The 22,421-nt window shown below is 33.6% G+C and overlaps 1 protein-coding gene across 2 annotated transcripts in view; it reads right to left on the reverse strand.

The window, feature by feature from the left end:
- Positions 1-3,024: 3,024 nt before the first annotated feature.
- The window catches only part of LOC140433453 (beta-1,4-mannosyltransferase egh-like), a 33,184-nt gene continuing 13,787 nt past the window's right edge, over positions 3,025-22,421 (reverse strand). Inside the window, exons 3-4 of one of the 2 annotated variants that reach the window (XM_072521453.1) lie at positions 17,818-18,017; positions 3,025-3,632 (exon numbers count right to left, since the gene is read on the reverse strand). In XM_072521453.1, the coding sequence (XP_072377554.1) occupies positions 3,057-3,632; positions 17,818-18,017 (776 nt within the window). In that variant the 3' untranslated portion in view covers positions 3,025-3,056. The remainder of the gene's footprint in view (positions 3,633-17,817; positions 18,018-22,421) is intronic. The other variant, XM_072521455.1, reaches the window with a different exon arrangement.

Genomic DNA, 22,421 nt, shown 5'->3' on the forward strand with positions numbered 1-22,421 from the left:
CTTTCAGGCTTTCAATATAGAAAAATAAAATAGGCAAAAACTGAGGAGAAAAAAAAACTTAGCGGTGCAATGGAATCATTTTTGATAAAAAACATACATGAAAATATAGAAGACTCGGATATAAATTTAGGACCTTCAACTTAAAGCGAAGTCCAAACCATAGAAAAAAGTATCAAACAATTGAATATTCCTGCGGATAGAGACAGAGGATTTGATGACAATAATAGCAATAGTGCGAGTGCTGATGCTGAAACGCCTGAACCTGAAACCACCAACCAAGACAGAACAATTAATGTTCCATTTAATCTGGATTGCAGTGTAGGAAGCTCCAGCATATACTTGGTTTCAGATGATCCCGGAAAATGGCCTGCAAATATGAAATCAAGTGAAGTTAAATTTGTTGTTGAAAATAATTTTCCTCGGCAAATTACAAAAATTAACTTCCCCAGAGATACAAATAATAGGAAATTTTCAGAAACTTATTATTATCACACATTACCACTAATCAAGACCAAATTCATCGCCGTGGTTACTTTACTCATTATCACTAAATAGTGTTTTTTTGTGCACCTTGTAAACTGTTTTGTTGTGATGAAAGCAGCCGACAATTACTTAGTGGAATTAATGGGGTAAGTGACTGGCAACATTTAGCTATTATTTTAAAAAGACATGAATCCGGTGCAGCTCATATAAAATATTCTCAAAAACTGTTTGAACTATCTACAGCATTAAAAAAAGGATTAACAGCTGGCTCTGCCCATCAAAAATTATATGAAATGGAGAAAAAACATTGGGGCGCTGTTGTTGAAAGATTATTATCAATTGTAAAATTTGTATCTAAACAATGTTTAGCTTTTAGAGGATCGTCCAATAAGTTATTTGAACCAAATAATGGAAATTATTTGCAGTTAGTTGAAATGATTTCTAAGTTTGACGCTATATTATCAGAGCATCTCCGTCGTGTGGAATCCAAGAGTACAAATATACCACATTATTTAGGATGGCAATATCAAAATGAATTGATTGTTTTATTGGCAAACTCTGTTCAGGACGTTATCCTAAAACAAATTCGAGAATCTAAATAGTTTTCTATCATATTAGATTGTACCCCAGATATAACGTACGTAGAACAAATAACAATTGTAGTAAGATGTGTTTCAACTTAACACCAGTTCAGATATTTGAATACTTCTTGGGCTTTTCTCCTGTAACTGACGTAACTGGACAAGGTCTGTTTGAATTTATAGAAAATAAACTGAATGAATTAAATATAAATATTAATAATTTGCGTGGACAGGGTTACGATAATGAAGCCAGTATGCGAGGTGAACACATTGAATTGCAGAAGAAAATCTTAGACAAATATCCTCGAGCATTTTTTATTCCCTGTTCTGCGCATAGTTTAAATCTGGTGGTGGATGATGCAGTAAGAATAAGTTTTGAGTCAGTGGAATTTTTTAATACGGTACAGGAACTATATGTATTTTTTATTTCTTCCAATATTAGATGTAACATTTTATTAAAGCACCTTCCAAAGTTGTAATTAAAAGCATTGTCGAACACGCGATGGGAGAGTCGGATCGATGCAATCGCACCATTAAAAACCCAGATTTGTGAAATATATGATGCTTTAGAAGAATTGCAAAATGATTACACAAGGGATATGAATACTAGGACTTTAGCAAAATCCCTTAAAAATAAAATTTGAAAATTCAAATTCATTTGTTCTGTTGTAATGTGGCCAGATATTTTAAGTAAAATAAACGTGGTTAGCAAAATCTTTCAAAGTCCAAAATTTGACATAAAATCTTCACTTGATGCACTTGATAATTTAAAAAAAATATTTCATAACCAAACGTTCTGATGAACATTTTCAAAATTTTGTAACCGAATCCACAAAAGCTAACATAGAAGAAGATTTCCCTAGCTCCTCTACCGAACGAATTAGAAGAAGAAAAGTGCATTTTGAGTATGAAGGAGCTGATGAACCTATATTATCTCCGGAATTGTCATTTAAAATACATTTTTATTTTATGATTTTGGATGCTGCCATAACAGCAATTGAAGAACGGTTCCAATTACTTCAAAGGCAATATATGGCATAACCAAAGTTAAAAACGATGATGAACTTAAAACCAATTGTAAGAAAGTGAATCAAGCCCTTAAAGACATAAACAGCTCAGAGACTGACATTAGTGCAGCCGATTTATATGAAGAAATTAAAGCTATTCAACCATTTTTTTCCGCAGAAAAAAGTCCTAGTGATATTCTTCAATATATTTACGAAAATAATCTTGTATGAAGATTTCCCAACTTAACTATAATAATGCGTATATTCCTAACTCTACCTGTTACTGTAGCTACGGGTGAGCGGTCGTTTTCAAAACTTAAGATTATTAAAAACTATTGGCGATCCTCAATGAAGCAAGATAGACTTTCTGCTTTAGCAATGTTATCTATGGAACATGAAGTGTGTGCGACATTGGACATTAAAGATATTGTCAAAAAGTTTTCCGAGACGAAAGCCCGAAAAGTGCGTTTTTAGTTTTTTATGTGTTTATGTTTCTATTTACGGTTTATTTTAATTAAATGGACGTTTAAATTAGGATATTAGGATATACATATTCTGGACGTTAGATCATGGTTATTAAATTAGCATAAAGGACGTTTAAATTAGGATATTAGGATATACATTAGAATAACAATATATGGACTTTGGATCATGGAGATTAGTCTAAATGTTCAAGTAAGTATTTATCTATTTACAAATTATTATTGTTATATTATGCATCTTCTGTACATTTCTTTAAATACTAGTATGTATGTCTAAAGTGTTGGAAGGGGGACGGCAAATATTAAGTTGCACACGGGCGGCCAATACCTTAGCGGCGGCCCTGACTGCGCCTATAAGGATTGTTTTCACCGCAACTCTGATGCCAAGATAAGCCGTAATAGCTTGTGGTATATATAGCTACCAGAGAGCGTTAAAGGGTTAGGCTGATAAAACATTACAAAGCAGGTATATAATATATTTATTATAGTATATATTACTATTGTCATACAATGTTCGATTTTGCCTCTTCTAAACAACTTTTATCTACAATTTGAAATGTGTTTGTGCTTTTAAAAAGAAATTTAAATACAACCATACTATCAAGAACAAAAAAAGTTGGTAGAATAATCATAAAACTTGCAAAATATAAAGTGATTCTTATAAAACCGATTTTTTTAAATGAATGTACAATTCCGAAGAAGTAAACGTACATGAGGATTATATATATTAACGAGTTCATTCTTTCACAAAAAGGATAATATGGAGTAAGCATAAAATACGTGAGAATACCGTTGATACATATAATCGGTACAGAAAACCAGAGGGTACACGTAAACCATGCAATAATTTTGTATCTTCCTGGAATTTGGTTTGATGTTGCGCATTGAAATGCTCCTTGCAGCCAACGAGTTCTTTGTTTTATGTAGTCAGTAAAAGTAAAAGGTGATTTTTCCCACATTTCACCCTCTATAAAATCAAAACTGTAGCCTCTCATAAGAGCGTGTGTTCCGAAGAAATAGTCTTCAGATAATGAACTCTCAACACCGTGGTCAAAACCTACATTTCTCTCAGCTGCTACCTAAAAAAATGTATAAAAATTATAACTTTTTTAAGCGGTCTTGATGATTTTTGTTTAAATTTGCATTTATTTATGATCTGTAATATAAATTACAATAACTAAATAATTTATTTATCTACAGGTAACTTGCAAGAAAAAATATACAAATAAAGAAATAATTAAATTAATTTAAAAATCTTGTTGGAGTCGCTTTAGTCTTCAGTTTGGTTGTGGCCTTATGAGTTTCTGTGCTAGGTTGCTGGGATAATTTTCTAAACGTGTGTCATATTAATTTTTGTGAGTCATTTGCAATCTCTTCTAAGACAGTTTTCATGAGAAAATCACGAGTAATACAAGAATTAGATAGGTACATACATTCAGAGACGCAGTTGTAATGTTGCGGAAAACTGTTGATTGGTACATAACTGCATACTGTCTTTATGACTGATTCATAAAATAAGATTTTGTTTTGATGAGGCAGATGTGATCTTTTATCTGCTAATCAGTAAATGCTACTGAGCTTGAGACCTAATTCATTCCGTGAATATATATTTGATTTATATGATAAATATGACTCAAATATTAATAGATCGCTGTTTGATTTTCGGAAAGCACTTATAACCAGAGAAGCAGTTTTCGCTCTCCAGGTACTCTCTATACAGCGGTGTAGAGACGTTAATCAGGATGTGTAATTGTGTATTTGTGCTTCGTGGATTTTAGAAAAGCATTTAACAATGTCAATCATGAACAACTAATAGATATTCTATGAAATATAGATATTGACAAGGATATTCGGATTTTGGCAAACCTATACTAGGGTCCGATAGGAAAGGTAAAAATGGTAGTTAACTTTCCGAAAGTGTGGAGATCAAAAGAGGTGATTAACGGGACTGTATCCCACTCCTCTACAATATCTACTGCAAGGAAATACATAAAAAATGCCTGGAAAATGCAACAGAGGGCATAAAAATAAACGGTGAATTAACTAACAACATAAGATATGCCGATGACACGGTGATCCTTGTCAGCAGCATAGATGAATTACAACAGGCAATGGAAAGGGTTAATGCAGTCAGTGAGAACTACTTCCAGAGCTTCAACTTCAAGATTACAAAATGGATGCTGATACGAAAAAAAGCTACAAACTTCTCGACAGTTACGGGTAAACAACATACTAATTGACCATGTAGAATCTTACGTATATCTTGGCACCAACGTGCTTTTGCAACCAAATGCAAAATGGAAACAGGCCACAGAAATTAAGGCGAGAATAGAACGAGCTAGGTCAGCATTTAACAATATGAAACAGTTCCTCACAAGCAAGGATTTGTCTCTTCCTATAAAACTACAACTAATTAAATGCTAAATTTTCCAGATCATACTACATGATGCAAAGGCCTGGACGTTGACCGAGACACTCATGAAAAAAATAGAAGCATTCGAAATGTGGGTGTACCGACGCATTCTGCGTATATCGTAGATCTAACATATCACTAACATAGAGGTTATCCACAGAATTGAAAAAGAAAAAGAAATCGTGAGCAAAATTAAACAAAGAACACTTGAATATCTGGGCTATATATTCAGACACGATAAGTAGCGCCTGCTTCCTACATCGAATTATTCGGTATCGTACGTAATATCAAAATTGCCATAGCAGACGATATGACTCCTGAAGAAGAATAATATGTGTTTTTTCCATGTTAATTTATGGTCGAGTTATTGAGAATTGCTGGTTATTTAATAACACAGGTAGGCATATATTTCTTCGATTAGCGAAGGTTATGCCTGCTCTATATATCGATATATTACCATATACGAATTATTTATGTTTGTTTCATCGACTTCGAGAAGTCATTCGACCGAGTACAACACGATACACTTTTCAAGCAGGACTTACCAATACTATATAAGACTGCTAAAATGCTTAGATTACAATCAAGTAGCTACTAACGAAATTGGATATAGTCGTACTGAAAAACTACCCATCAAACGTGGACTACAACAGGGTTGTGTTTTGTCACCCGGTCTTTTTTGTGTATACTGTGAAGAAATCTCTGGAAAAATTTACAAGATCTCCAGACATTAGTAAATCTAGTCAGTGAAGCCAGTTATCGGAGAGGCCTTAAAATTAACATTTCAAAGACAAAGTGGATGGCGGTTGGAAAGATTAATATGGATCAAGGTCTGGTTTCGCTTAATAGAGAGGAGATAGAACGCGTAAACCATTTTAAATACCTTGGCAGCTGGTTAAATGTAAATTGTGATTCTGAAGAGATAATAACCATGATCCAAATATTACGTAAGGCTTTTATGATCTGGAAACCAGTTTTATGTAACAGAAACCTATCGATGATATATATTCGTAAGAAGGTCCTGAAATGTTATATGTGTTCTATCCTATTATATGGTTGTGAGACATGGACATTAAAAACCAGAATGCTTAACAAATTAGAAGCATTCGAATTGTGGTGCTATCGACGGATCCTAAAAAGTTCATGAGTTTCGCACACTTCCAATGAAGATGTTCTTAAAATGATGAATTCATAACGTCTGCTCATAAACATCACAAAGAGGAGAAAACCAGAATAACTCCATATAATTAGAAGAACCAAATACTATCTCATCATCATCAGTGGCGTTACAGCTCTTTATGAGCCAAAGCCTTCTTCAGAACAATCCTCCATTCGCCCCTGTCTCTGGCAACTCTTCTCCATGCTCTAATTCCGATAGACTTCAAATCATTTTCTAGGTTATCTTGGTACTCAAGTCTCGGTCTTCCTCTTCTTCGTTGTCCGATCGGCCCTCTTCGGTCAAAAACTTTTCTGACTATGGCATCTTCCTCTCGTCTTATTACATGACCTATCCATCTGAGGCGTGCTAACTTAATGAATTTTACAACGTCAGGTTCTATAAAACTTCTATACAACTCAAAATTGTAACACCTGCGCCACAAACCTTGTTCTTTTATGCCTCAATATATTCGTCTTAGTATTTTTCGTTTTAGTTTAGTTTAGTTTAGTTTTTTTCAAAGTCCACGTTTCCATGCCATAAAGCAAGATGGACCATATGTAGCCCTTGACCATTCTGTAGCGTATTTCGAAATGTAGGTTTTGATTACATAGGAGCGGTCTGAATTTCACAAAAGCTTGTCTTGCCATTTGTATTCGGGTTTTTATCTCTTGTTGTGGATCCGATTGGTCATTGATTGTGGTGCCAAGGTATTTAAAAGTTTTCACGCGTTTTATGCGATCGTCACCTATGCATATTATTGGGTTTTCTGGAGGGTTTCTGCTAATGACCATATATTTCGTTTTTAAAATGTTGATTTTGAGGCCATATTTTTTACCTATGCTATTTACCCTATCAAGTAATAACTGCTGATCTTCCAACTTATCAGTTATAATCACTGTGTCGTCCGCATAGCGTAGGTTGCTAATTGGTATGCCGTTCACCTTAATGCCTAATTCCGTGTCTTCTAATGCTTCCGCAAATATATTTTCAACATATAAATTAAAAAGCATCGGAGAGAGTATGCAGCCTTGGCGGACACCTTTCCGGATTTCAAATTCATCCGTATATTGGTCTTGATCAATCCTCACCTTTGCCATTTGGTTCCAGTATAGATTCTGAATAATTCTGATCTCCTTCTGGTCAATGTTGGCCCTATGTAGTAGTTCCATCATGATATCATGTTTAAAATTGTCAAATGCCTTCTCGTAGTCGATGAAGGTGAGGTAGACATCTTTTCGTTGATCTAAACAGTTTTGTATTAAAGTGTTCAAACATAAAATTGCCTCTCTTGTTCCTAGTCCTCCCTTAAAACCGAATTGTGTTGAGCCGCTAGTTCTTCTAGTATCTTGTACATTCTTGAGTGTAATATCCTAAGGAAGAGTTTCAGCAAGTGACTCATTAAACTGATTAAGCGGTGTTCATTGCATTTTGTGGCATTAGCTGTTTTTGGGATCATCACAAAGGATGACTGTAGCCATTCTCGCGGAATGTAACCAGTATCATAAATTGTATTGAACAGCTTTACCAAGATTTCGATATTCTCCTCACTTCGCATTATTGATGGCCCTGATAAGTTTTCGGAAGGAAGTTTGCGCGTTGGTTGTGTTGGTCTTTCGTCATTAAAAAGTCTTTCTGCGTATTCTTTCCACGCCATTGCTATCTCCTCTTCTGACTATGATGTCTATGTCACCAAATACTATCTACTTCACCTTATAATACAAGGAAGAGTGTAGGGAAAGAAATGAAGAAGATAATTGCTCTTATTTACTTTAATTCTCCACCTATTTAATCAAATCTCCACCTATTTAAGTACGTTTGACAAGGAAATATAATCATTAGGGTAGAACTAAAGAATAAAAAATAGTTTGGGGAATGAACTCCTCTAACTTTGTAGAAAAAACCAGTATGACAGACTCTATCGAAAGCTTGATAAATATCAAAAAAAATCTGCTGAACAATATTTCTTTATATAAAATAGTAGATGCGGTGAATTTACTTTATAGTGGCTTGCTGCTGTTTAAATCCAAAATAATCTTTTCAAAAGTTCTTTGACATATTGGCAGTAGACTTAATGTCTTCTGTTTCTTCTGGCATAGGAATTACGATAATTTATCCAATTTTACACTTACTTTTTATATTTACTTTACTTATAATAGTGTTAAATATCAATGATAGTACTGTTTCTCTTTTTTGGAGAGGTTTTTACGAATTTTTACAGTAACCAGGTCATATCCAGGGGACTTTTCAGGTTCAGGGCCCTGATTCTAATTGAGATTTCGACTCAAAACATGTCGAAATTAATATGGCGACGTCGAAATGCGACTTTGCGAACCTTGTGGATTTCAGCTGAACTAACCAAACGACGTCACTAATTTTCGATGTATCGAAATTAATTTCAACTTCAAGAAAGTGGTTGAAATTTCATTTCGAGTCGAAATTAATCTGACATGACTGGCTGGACTGGGAGAACGGAGAAGTGAACTTAGGTTCAGTTTAGGTAGGCGGTGTTGTGTTTTGATCCTTGCAAGGAAAACTGAGGCAAAAAGTATTAATATGGCTGTGTTTTACGGACATTTGCTAGTTTTGGAGGAATTAGAGAGGATAGATATCCGACGCTCACAACGGAGGATAAGAAGAACGTTACGGCATAGTCAAAATTCTTTTTCACTAAGTGATGCTCAATTTAGGCAGCAATTCCGGCTTAATAAACAAGCTGCAAATTATTTATTAAGGGTATTAGAACCATATTTGGAAGAAGGTGTTTATGCCTCTAGGATACCCAAAATGTTTAGAGTTAGTATTACTAAGCTGCAGTAAATTTAAAAATATATTAGAATATAACCACTAAGTCAAATCTTAGTGGTTATAACTTAAGGATCTCCCACATCGCCTTTTTTTTCTTGTCATCTTTTCTTTCAATTCAAAATATAATTGAGAATGACCACTATTTATGATTTAACAACTCAAACAAGAAAAAAAAAAGACGTTCACGTAACGTAAACAAAACAAACATTCAACAAGCGTAGTGCAGCGTGCAGTAGGGATGGCGGTTTTTGACAAAACACCGGTTTTCGGTTATACCGGTTTTTTTTGCTTACAGTTTAACCTGGCGGTTATAACCGGCCAAAAAAACCGGTTTTTCCAAAAACCGGTTTTCGGTTTTTTAATCCAATAAGTTAGAAGTTTGCACTTTCAGTTTGCTTCTGTATTTATAAAATAAAATAAAATTTGAATTATGGTTGTTTGGAATAATTACTTGAGAATAATAATTATGATTTGGATCCAAAATAATACCTAACCTAATCCTAATCACCGTAAAAACCTAATAACCGGTTTTTACTTTAAAAATAAAAAACCGGTTATAACCGGGACAAAAAAACAACCGATAAAACCGGTTATTGCGAAGTAAAAAAACCGGTTTTCGGTTAAAACCGGTAGGTTTTTCCCATCCCTAGCGTGCAGCCAATAAACAACAGGGCCAACCCAAATTTTCAGCAGTATCAAAATGATAAAGTAAATATCCCCAGTTTTAACTACAATCGAAATGAATGAGAATCGCTAGCGATTGCGACTGTCATGGCGTAGTCGCTTTTAAATTTCGACATCGAAATGAAATAGAATCAGGACCCAGGTCTGTATATTCTGATGAACTTGCAGCAGTGCATTTTTCTAAGAGTATTTCAAGTTAATATGGAAATTAAAAAAAATTAGATCTCGTTGAAAATAGCATGGTTATTGTCTGGCAGTTGGTGAGTACTAATATCTTCTGTTGAGTTTTAGTATATTGTACGGTTTTATCAATGCAGCTATTACAGAAGGTCAGGTCAAGATACAAAAAGGTCTGTCAAATACTCAAAAGAACTATAAATTTATCGTGTTTGCTGTAACTGTGGTTCGTTATACATTGAAACAATAAAACGTAGTAAAATGTTAGTTTTACTGAACGGAAAAGGAACAGCTGTCTTGCTCACTGTTAAAAATCAACCGTTGTAAAAGCTACCACCACACATACAAAAACCGATCAATTTTTATTCGAAGAAACACAGTTATGCTATATACTCGATTGATTGTAGCCCGGTACTGCACTGTCTTTACAATAAAGTATGGACAACTCTGTGAATAGGGGTGAAACTACAATATTCACTTTGAGTGGTCTAGCTATCTTTGTTTGTCATACACGCATATCTACCAAACTAATATAGGTTGGAGTAATGAAATGTTGGAGGTGGGAGGTGTATTTATTGTGCTAGGTGCTAAAGAGAGCTAGATAGACCAACAATCGAGTGCTCCGTGTTTCACTATTTTGCTTACGATGCCTAGTATACTCTAATTATGTATATGCCTATAACTCCCGAATATTATAATATAAAGTTCATTCACAATTATAAGAACTGGCTTATTCAGAATTTAAAAGTATCCCGCTGATAAAGTCGAAGCCATATCTCTTCAGGTAAATAGTTAAAAGGACCGGCTTAACGAATTTTATATTTTATTTGGCATTTACATTACATCTTTAATTTAAATAAATATCTAGATAATTAAGGGAAAAAATACATAAACTGATAGAGTATTAGAATTAATTATTATATTTTTGTGTCGATTCTTTATTAAATATATCCAAATTTTGAAAGTAATAAACAATTTTTGTTATGTTAAGCAAATTACAAGTGAAATAATTAAATAGTGAAGTGAAAATTAAAATGAATTAATGTAGGTATATACATATAACTGAATATGATTACCTATATTTTATATTCCATGTAAGGGAAGAAGTTTTTCAATTGTTAGTAAGGTATAAAGTATGTCTGAAAAAGTTGGCAACAAATGGGAAATTTTTTATTATTAATTTCATGAAAAAAACTATTCTTCATAAAAATTTCTGCATTGCATAGAAATCAATAGGTAATCAAATTTATAAAATTTTAAGTGGTATACAGCGAAAATCAAAAATATTGATTGGCCCCGATATCTAGCAGATCATACAGCTTTATATTGGTTGTGACAAATTATTATACTAGTAGGTAGTTAAAATTAAAAATATAATCTAATTTTCATACTGTTTGCAACTTAAAGTTAAATGTGACAGTGTACTGAAAATCGTAAATCGTAGAATTCTGTGAGTACAAAACTGCATTATTAATAACCTTAAAATCAGAAGTTTAAAAGGCAAAATATTTTATCGATTTCAATTCAACTTATCGATTATCGACAAATTTTTGCTGGTTCTTGCTTCTAACAAGTAATTAGGCTAGGCTGCTATTCAATTTTATTAAGTGGCCAGGTCCGGCTTCAGATCCTCTGTGCCAATATACGTAAATTCTCAGCGGGAAGATGGATGAACCGGAATCAGCTACTACCTCACGAAATATACCCACTACGTCACATATATCTTACGCCAATGCATTAAACAGTTTCAAATATCCTTCAAAAGACCAAGGTATTATACTTTCAACCATACGGAATAAAAGTTTTTGAATATGTAAAAGCTGTTGGATCAATAGTACAGCCCAAAAATGTTGTTTGGGCATCCAAAATAGCAAACAACCGCGTCTGCATCTACCTCTCCTCTAAATATGTAGTTGATCAATTTCTTAGCTCCCAAAAATATATAAATATTGATGGTAACCAGATTGAAGTAAGAAGACTTATAACCCCTGCCCAGAGACTCATCATATCTAATGTATGTCCTACTATACCTAATAGCATAATTGAAGAGCACTTAAAAACTGTGGGTATAAAATCCGCCTCCAACATGACGTTTCTACGAGTAGGCATGCAAGACTCAGAATACAGTCACGTACTCAGCTTTAGGAGGCAAATGTTCATAAGTCCTTTAGAAAATGCATCAATTCCTGACTCATTTCTAATCTCATTCGACAATACATCATATCGACTATACATTTCCATAGATGGTTTAAACTGCTCCAGATGCAAGATTGTCGGACATCATGATTCTGACTGTCCTTCTTTATCATCATCAAGCAACTGAATTAATCAAATGGAAACTGACCACCACGTGAATATACATAACTCTACCAATGAAAACTATAATCAGCTACAAGATCAACCACGAAACCAATACCAAGAAGATACCGAAACATTAATGGAACCAGAACCCAATACCATACAAAATCACGCATCAGCTACAAAGGACCAAACCACTTCCTCACAAACAAACAATGAATTACAAATTTTAAATCAACCAAAAATATCCCAAGATAATTGATGGATTCGACCGTTACTTGATGGAAATTCATTTTATGTAACAATAAAACACTGAAAACTTTGTTTTCAAAACTTCCACAAATTTTTATTTTAAATTATTATCACTACAGCTGTTTCGGCTGATTGCCTTTCTCAAGTGATCTGTTTTTGGCATGGGTTTACACTTTATAGTCTCTAATGAAATAAGTTGAGGAGGGGAGAACTGTTTGTCTCAAGCTGGTCATTCAGAATTATATCTGTGTTTTTTAATTTGTTGATTTCCATAGATTCTAACAAAGATAGCTTAAGGCCTTTATTTTGAATGTGTAGAATTTTAAATTCGTCATCAAAAGAATGATTATGATCTAGAAGGTGAAGTGCGTATGTAGAATCTGTTTTTCTATTATTGAAAGCCCTTTTATGTTCTGCTATTCGTTTATTAAAATTTCTACCTGTTTGACCAATGTAAGTTTTTGGGCAGTCGCCACATTTAAGTTTGTACACACCACTGTGTAAGTGTTTTTTATGTTGGCTCTTATTGTTTTTAATATATTTGCCTAGGTTATTATTTGTTCTGAAAGCTGGTGTTATTCCTTTCTTTTTTATGTGTTTGGCTATTTTTGTTGATATTTTGCCTGTATATCTAATCGAGCAGAAGGTACTGGGTTTTTTCTCTGGTGGTGGAAATACTAAGTTGTAGTGATAATAATTTAAAATAAAAATTTGTGGAAGTTTTGAAAACAAAGTTTTCAGTGTTTTATTGTTACATATCCCAAGATAATTACTTAGTAATTGAAACCGATAGAAAAACCACTGAAATTACTTCTGCAGCTAAAAGACAAATATTCTCTCCTGAAATTCTTGAAAATGACCTACCTCCTCCCGATACTCAAAAACCTAAGAAAATGCCTAAAACCCAAAAAGATATTCCAATTATTCTAAATCAAATTAAAGAAAAAATTGAAAATAGAAACCCTTCCTTTACACTTTTCATGAAATATGTGATTTTCTGGCAAATTCCCTTCACTCAAAACATCCCAAACGCATTGTTAAAAATTATTCAAATGAAAGCCAAGAAATAAAAGAAATTTTAAACTTTATATATTCTCAAATACAAAATACACCTTGCTCCAACTGATTATGCAGGGAAAGATCTAAGGAAAGAGAAGCATAGGGAGAAGAAGAAGAAGAAATACAAAATAAAACTTTAAAAAACAATATCACCAGATTGAAGAAGAAACTGCTTCTCAACAGTCCTTCTTCTACTGACGAAACTGACTAAGAATCAAGTTCTCAACAATAAATAGTTAACGCATAAAGAGTTAATGGCCAGCACATTCATATTACAGTGGAACCCCAAGGAGGCTGCTCCGATGTGTACCAAGTGCAACACTCAGTTGTCAGTGAAACTTATAATTGTTGAGTGTCCAGGGCCATGATTCTAATTGAGATTTCGACTCAAAACATGTCGAAATTAATATGGCGACGTCGAAATGCGATTTTGCGAGCCTTGTGGATTTCAGCTGAACTAACCAAACGACGTCACTAATTTTCGATTTATCGAAATTAATTTCAACTTCAAGAAAGTGGTTGAAATTTCATTTCGAGTCGAAATTAATCTGACATGACTGGCTGGACTGGGAGAAGTGAACTTGGGTTCAGTTTAGGTAGGCGGTAATGTGTTTTGATTCTTGCAAGGAAAACTGAGGCAAAAAATATTAATATGGCTGCGTTTTACGGACATTTGCTGGTTTTGGTGGAATTAGAGAGGATATATATCCGACGCTCACAACGGAGGATAAGAAGAATGTTATGTTAATTATTTGATAAGGGTATTAAAACCATACTTGGAGGAGGGTGTTTATGCCTCTAGGATACCCAAAATGTTTAGGGTAAGTATTACTAAGCTGCAGTAAATTTAAAAATATATTAGAATATAACCGCTAAGTCAAATCTTAGTGGTTATATTAACCTTAGTGGTTATAACTTAAGGATCTCCCACATCGCCTTTTTTCTTTCCTTGCCATATTTTCTTTCAATTCAAAATATAATTGAGAAGGGCCACTATTTATGATTTAACAACTCATACAAGAAAAATTCACGTAACGTAAACAAAACAAACATTCAACAAAGCATAGTGCAGCGTGCAGCCAATAAACAAGACAGCCCACCCAAATTTTCAGCAGTGTCAAAATGATAAAGTAAATATCCCCAGTTTTAACTACAATCGAAATGAATGAGAATCGCTAGCGATTGCGACTGTTATGGCATAGTCGCTTTTAAATTTCGACATCAAAATGAAATAGAATAAGGCCCAGTGTACCAGAACGAAAGAATCGCGTGTGCCCTTAGTGATAATTTAAAAAGTATACTAACGTCAAATTTACAGTCTTTATCAAGTTATCTTAAAATGACTAAACTATATACCAGATTGTAAAAAATATTTTTTTTTATGTAACAATATGTATCTTACTGTTTGTGTATGTCCCCCCGCTAATAACCCTTAGTGGTTGATGCGGGTATATTTGTTTAAATAAAAAAAAATATTGATTTATGCTTAAAGGCGAAGTGCTTTTAAATTTAGGTACAGAACAAAATGTCATTTTAATTTGGTTGTAGGAATTAAAAATTATATTTAAATTTAGATTCATGGCCTTTTAATGATGTGTCAGTAGGTGCATTAATTTTTAATTTCATTTCTAATTTACCTTATTCAATATACAAAATCAACAAATGCAAAAGTATTTTTTATTTACTTTTTACGTTAAATGTATTATTTAATTATTAGAAGGCCATGAATCTAAACTTGGATATAATTTTTAATACCTACAAACATTTTAAAATTACATTTTCTTGCATATGTATCTAAATTTAAAATCACTTTCGTCTTCAGTATTAATTAATAATTTTAATTTTCCTTTTCTACCACTTAATATTTTATAAGATTATTGATTAATTATTTCTATGTGATGCATAACCTTTAATGAAGAATAATTTTTTTTCATGAAATTATTAATAAAGAAATTTCCTATTTTTTGTCAACTTTTTCAGACATGAAACGGAAAACTTAAACATAACAAGTCAACATGAATAAATATGAACCATTTAAAACGAGTAAATCGGTAGGTACTCACCGGAGGGACCACAGACGTTCGGATACAATTAGCGTCTCTTTGTAAAGACAATGAAGTCGACTTTACTAAAGTAACAAGATATTTACCCAACACAGACACTACACGTTACTCCCCTGAGTTAGTGATAAGTTATAGTCTAAAAAAATCATTATTAAATTGACTGGCCAGTTGGTTGTGAAAACCAGTGCCAATAAAACGCAAACCACACACACAAAACGAGTATAAATAATAGGTACATCACATAGATATTATGTCAAATCTCTGTTACTATCAATGTCGTCTCTAAAATTGATGGTAATATTTGTATATTATGTGTAGGAAAATATGAATTCTCAGCTTTCATGATATGTGAGACTGCATTTTTCCAACTATTCGCATTAATGTTGAGTACTTCCCTTCCAATTAGATGCAGGACAGATGCATTTAAATTTGGCTAAGTATTATTTCTTCGAACTCTTGACTTAAGTTGATGCCACATATGTTCGATTGGATTAAATACACAGTTATATGGCGGTAGTCTTAAAATCGCATGACCCATATTTTCGGTATAATTATCACAAAAGTATTCTTTTTTCAATGCGAAACTTTTTAAAATGTCTAGTATTATTTATGAGAAAATAAATATCTTTGTCATATAAGTAATTCTGTATTGTTATTTTCGTATCGCTTGAACTGGGAATTTTATTTAATTGCCTGCTATGTTGATATGTTGCATTGTCCATAACTATAACACTATTAAGGGGGATATTGAGTATTAACTTATTTTTAAACCAGTCTTTAAATATATCTGAAGTTGTGTTGTCATGGCAATCGAGACATGAATCACTGATGTTTTTAGCTGATAGAGATAAGGCATTTGGAACCCATCCATAGACTGATCCAGCATGGAATATTGTTAATCCTTTTCCTCTATTAGAAGGCGCTTTTGTTGAACAAGATTGACTATTATCTACCCAACCTTTAGATGGTGTGTCGTGAGTATCAAACCACGTTTCACCTAAATAAATAATAGGTCGATTCTCTCGACGATATACTGTTTAATTTTGTTTAAATATTCCGTTCGCTATATCCGTAAACGATAGGATTCCATAAGTACCTGTCTTTTATCAAATTTTTTATATTTAAACCCTATACGTTGTAAACACTTCCAAACATTTGTTCTACTGCACTTAATTTCAGTGTTGTCGACGTGAAGCCTGTCAACTAATATATCTAGTGTGAGTACAATTTGTTCTTCATACAAGGTATACACTTTGCGACGAATAAGATCTTCATCTGCACGATCGAGCTTCTGAGAAATACCGTTATCCCGTCTTGTTAATCTTGGTATAATAGGATTACTCACAATTTTTTTGACTGTGGATAATGTCTTTTTAGTCAAAGTTGCCGTTTCATGTAAGGCTTCGTTACTGTCCATGTTTTTTTCGACAAGAGTTTGAAAAACATTGGCAATAATTTGTTTTGCATCAGTAGATAAATGTATTCGTTGGCGGTGTTCAGGTTCTAATACTTAAATGAGATCACTTCCTTGTCGATTTGGTTCCGGTTCATTAACTACCGAAATTGCCCTATTATCCTCTGGACTCCAGGGACGCCACATTATTTCATACAATAAAGGTAAATTTGACTTACGTGGATTCACCGGCAAGTGTACACACTCTAAATTTAAAAATAAACACTTTTGTAACAATACTCAACTAGTTTTTTCTTTTAAGTGTTAGTTTGTCATCCTACAACTCTCTTCAAATTAAAAAACAATTAACGATAAATAACAGGTAGAAAGTTATATAAATTCCAAGTAATTTGTTAATAGGTCAATTAAGTTAAACGTTTACTCATCATAACTGTATATACGGGTTTGTCAGTTGGAATGTGCTGTTTGAGATATTACCCGTTTTCCCAAAACTTATTAATTTCCACGGCCGGTTCAGTCAATTTGACTAAATAAAGATCTTCATAATTTTGAGCGCATTTTCTTCATTGAGACTTAAAATAATGATAAATAAAAGAATACAATAATTATGGGAAGTTTGTATGTTTATAAAAAGAGTTTTTTGACATTACGCTTCAATGATAATATTTGATCTGATTATATGTACCTACCTACAATTGACTTGGTTATATGCCGGTCCTGGCAACTTGGGTAGCTGTGATAATTATACAACAATAGAGTATTTACAAGGGATTATTTAGTTTTACAGCTGTTATTAAAATAAATTTTATAATGAGACATTAAATTTCTGGATACAGTATACACCATCACTAGCCCTTTTATTGGAATATTAGCAATACCCTTAACTTTCATCAAGCAATTTAATTTAAGTAATTATTTACTAAGCAATTATAAATATTACCTGCGTTACCATAAATGATCCTTTCCAGGAGAATAGCATCTTGTGAAAAAATTTCATCTGGAATTTGAGTTTACCTAAATCATCTGCAACTCTTGCGCAGTCCATTAAGGTGCACACCAAACTTACAATTTGTTCATTTGCATACGTTATAGCACCTTGTCCAAACTTATGTTTTCCATCCATTACAAACGCTAGAATCCCTAAAAATGTTAGTACTGTAGCATTTTGTTTCACCCTGTATATCGTGGGAACCGAAAAAGATTCTTAATCTTTTTGCGTTTGTGAGATTGATAATCTTTGGAGTCTAGATTAGAGAAGATCAGGTGTAGAAGCCTTGAATGTGAAATAAAATCTTTTCCGCCATAGGAAGTAATAATAACATAACTTCATTTCATACAGACGCCACAGCCGCCATCTGGCAATATAACCAAAAACTTGGAAAACCAAAGATTTCTAAGTGGTCCAAACAAAATTCAGATGAATACCTATATCTGTGCCTTCTACGATTTTTAAGGCAAACAGAAGGTGAATTGGACTGACCTGGGGAATCTAAAATTGCATTCCACGACATATCAATTCACCAAGGTAACAATCTTTCGTGAATTGGTTTCTTATAAAAAGTAAAAGGTGGTCAAGATTTGATTTCACATATAGTGCCTCTACTATTCACTTATACGTACTTCGTCTTAACAAGACTCATCAGAGCGACTGATGTAGAGGCCTTGAACGTGAAATCAAATCTTTTCCGTCAAAGGAAAAGTTAATTTTAAAACTTGTCAGCATGTTTAGAGATACGATCGCAGAATGTTTTCTATCTTGTGAATAAAAAAAAATAACCTGATTTCAGTTGGGGCATATATTTGTATAATTTGTATATTGTATCTCTTTGATATTTGTAAGGTTAAGCTAGGCTACTCTATCCGAGATATTAGTTATTTCTACTACTCTTCGTTTTCATTTTTTGTTGATTGGGAATCCAATACCGCCTGTTCTGCCCGTTAATATTCTTTGGTAGTAGAATGTGTTTCCTGCCGCTAAATCCAATAGCTCTTCATCTTTCCGTTTTACCTCGCTGATCCCTATGACATCCCATTTTATATTTCCAGGTTCTTTTTCCAGTTATATAAGTCTGGATTGATTTAATAGCGAGCGGCAGTTATATGTCGCTATATAAAGCGTTATTGTTTTATTTGGGTAGCGATTTAGACTCCGCAGTTTCTTAACACCCTCTACGCTAGAAAAGGAGCCCATTGCAAAGTTTAATGCTTAAAAGAGTTCTTAAAAGATTCTTTTTAAAGCAATATACTTTGGCCATGATTTGAATGTGTCTGTCATGTTATGGGTTGTTAGGTGTACCACGCTGCCTCAGTGCGGCTTGGTAAAGGTTCGCTGGTGTGTTCCGATTATAAGGCGCCAAAACCCGCCTTTTACCCTCTTCATTCTGCTATATAAAGTACTCCCATAATACTTCTATTCCCATAATACTTATGTCTACGTGGAGGTGGACGTAGGAAGTAGGATTCGTTGGCAACTTTTGTTGATGACTGATGTCATCAGTCCATCTGGTTTGTATACTACTTCTCTTATTTGTTCTTGGGCGCCATTCAATAATTAACTTCGTCCAATGGTTGTCTTCCATTCTTTCTATGTTTCCTGCCCAGTTCCATTTTAACATGGCAATCTTATGGTATACATCTGTTACTTTTGATTGTCTTCTTATTTCTTCATTTAATTCGCTCAGCTTAATGTTGAGCATTCTCCTTTCCATAGATCTCTGAGTCACTTGAAGTTTGTGGAATATGTTGTCATTAAAAGCCCATGTTTAAATTCCATATGTCAGAACCGGCAATACGTACTGATCGAAAGTTTTTGCCTTTAAAGTATTTAGTAAGCTTGATTTAAATACTATTTGTAATCTTCTATTTATATCAGCCTTTAGGTTAAGCTTTGTTAATTCGTTTTTTTTGCCCTAAGTATATATACCATACTAAATTATTTGCCCATTCTAAAATTCGAAACATATCATATATAAAACCACATTTCGTAGGCTACTAAATGACATGTGTTTCGAATATGGTAAAAGAGATCGAGATTCGATAATGATGGAAAGAATCATATCTTAGAGACACAAGTAACTCAGACAAATAAAAACATTGAGGAAGAAGGATAATGTAAACCTTGTTTATACCTATGAGTCTTGGACTAACGTCGGTGCTTCAGTCAAAAAGGAATGGAGGAACACAACAAGCAAGAATCCACAAGATGCCTTCATAAAAGGGCTCTCTATCGGACTGAAAGCTCCAACCCAAAGAGGTCCTTGTTATATATGAGTCCGGCAGCGGAATAAGAGACACTGTGGAAAAGACTAGGGGTCCATAGTGAGGTTAGGTGATGAAACGCCATGGATCTACGGATCCATCCATAATGTATGTTTGTAACCACTGTATCTTTTAATAAATAGTTTTGTACAATAGTCGGTGCCTCATTAAATACATAACAGTCCTCAGTTTATTTTTCTTCATGCTGGAATCGAAACTGGTTTTGTGGCATGGGCCGAAATAACTTTCTTGGCCAAGAAGGGAACCGCTGATTATCACGACGAAATGGACGGGGATCTATATGTTTTGAGAAGACGTTAATTCCAAACTTGCCAAAAGACAACGAAAACGTTATCGTTTTGGATAACGCGTCATACCACTCCCGCAAATTTGATTTCCCGAAAAAAAATATGGAACAAAAGGCAAATCGAGGATTGGCTAATCGAAAAGAATATTTTCTTCGAGAAAGATTACCTAAAAAGTGAATTACTGGATACTGCGGCTGCATTTAGAAACGAGTACAAGTACAAAATTGATTTAATTGCGGAAAAATATAACGTTAAGATTTTGAGACTGCCGCCTTTCTATTGCGAGTTGAACCCGATTGAGATAGTGTGCAGTCAAGTAAAAAGATATGTGACTTCAAACAACGTCGATTTTAAAGAAAAAACGGTAGAACGGTTGATAAAGGAAGCTTACCAACGCGTATCTAAAGAGCAGTGGCATAATTTGTAACAAATATTTTGCCTACCACATAGGGTATTATTATAGGGGGGTTGAAAATTGGGGACAGAAGTTACTGGGGGTGGAGATAGGGCAAGCAAAATAAACGAAACTTATGCGAACGGCGCTCAGGGTTCATTTGGAGACACTGGGTCGTGGATCAGTGAATGAAACAATGTGATTGGATTGGGGTAACTACAAAAAAATGAAACAAAGGATAAATTGGATAAATCTCCTGGATAAATTGGCAAACAAAACACAAGAAGGTCCTCTAGCTATTTCAAATAGAGACACCACTTTGAGGAACTTCCTGCCGAATGAAAGAAAAGGTTTTTATTTCCTAAAAAACACAAGAGAGAGGTTAGGAGACTTTTCTAAAATAAATAAACAAAATGGTTTAGGGAAAAAATTTATTATTGTCTCACCAGAAACAGTTAGAAATATAGACAATAACAAAAATATATTAATAGTTACAAAGGTAAATACAAAAATAACAAAGAGAAATACTTGCTATGTCCTATCCGTTTACAAACTCTTAGAAGTTGGAGATACTACAAATACTAGTAAATTTAATTTACTGTTTGTATTTTGAGAACGATTTCCGAAGTGGAAATTGAAACGTTAATAAACGTACTTTAACCTTTAATTGTGGCTTATTCCCATTTAAATAGTAATTACTACAAATACTACAATACTTTCAAATGTCACTGGGCTATAATCTGTGGCAGAAATAAATTATTATAAATAAAGAAATACCTTTTAAATGAAACTATTCAGAGGTTAACCTTTTTCTAGAAACAAAACAAACTAATATCAAAACATAAAACTAGCTGTGAGATGTCAATACTTGAATTTTAAAACTGAGAATAATTATGACAGCTATGGCCACGCCCTAACACATATAATTTTAATTATTACAATTTTTTTAAAATTGTTATGAAAGCAAATTATTATTAAAAATGTTTATTCTTCCTTTAAAAGTTTAAAAAAAAAAGTTACCTTGATTTTATTAAATGCACTTTAGTTATAAACTGGACTTATACTATACTCTCTCTCTCTCTCTCTGCCACGCAAAAAAACTGCATCTCCAAACTGTGAAAACAGTATCCTGAAACGGCTGCTTATTACATTGAGGTTGAAATGGGCGGCACTGGACACAAACTTCAGACTAGGCTTCTTAAAAAACAGGAAACTGGAACATGTGGATATCTTTCAAATTTGTTGTAATCGCCGTTTTACAAAAATCTCATATGAGAGTGATTACTCTGATCTGAAGTGACACATTACTTGGAGTATAAATCACTTTTTCTTCCACAAATTTGCCGGTTTCTTGACCGACTCAATTAAACACGACTGTTTCAATCGCCCATCTTTTCAAACCTCCAACTTGAATTCATTCGACATCGATCCTACCGGCCGGCTTCCTATGTCACACCTTTTCCCTCTAACCCGTTCTCGCAACGAAGCAAACCAAAATTCTTATTAAACCGCTTTAAACTATATCGCAAAACGACCTTGAATCAAACAACTTTTAAAATTGTAGAACTAAACACGTGCAAATAA

The sequence above is a fragment of the Diabrotica undecimpunctata genome, chromosome 2 (assembly GCF_040954645.1).
Source record: "Diabrotica undecimpunctata isolate CICGRU chromosome 2, icDiaUnde3, whole genome shotgun sequence".
NCBI classification, from domain to species: Eukaryota; Metazoa; Arthropoda; class Insecta; order Coleoptera; family Chrysomelidae; genus Diabrotica; species Diabrotica undecimpunctata.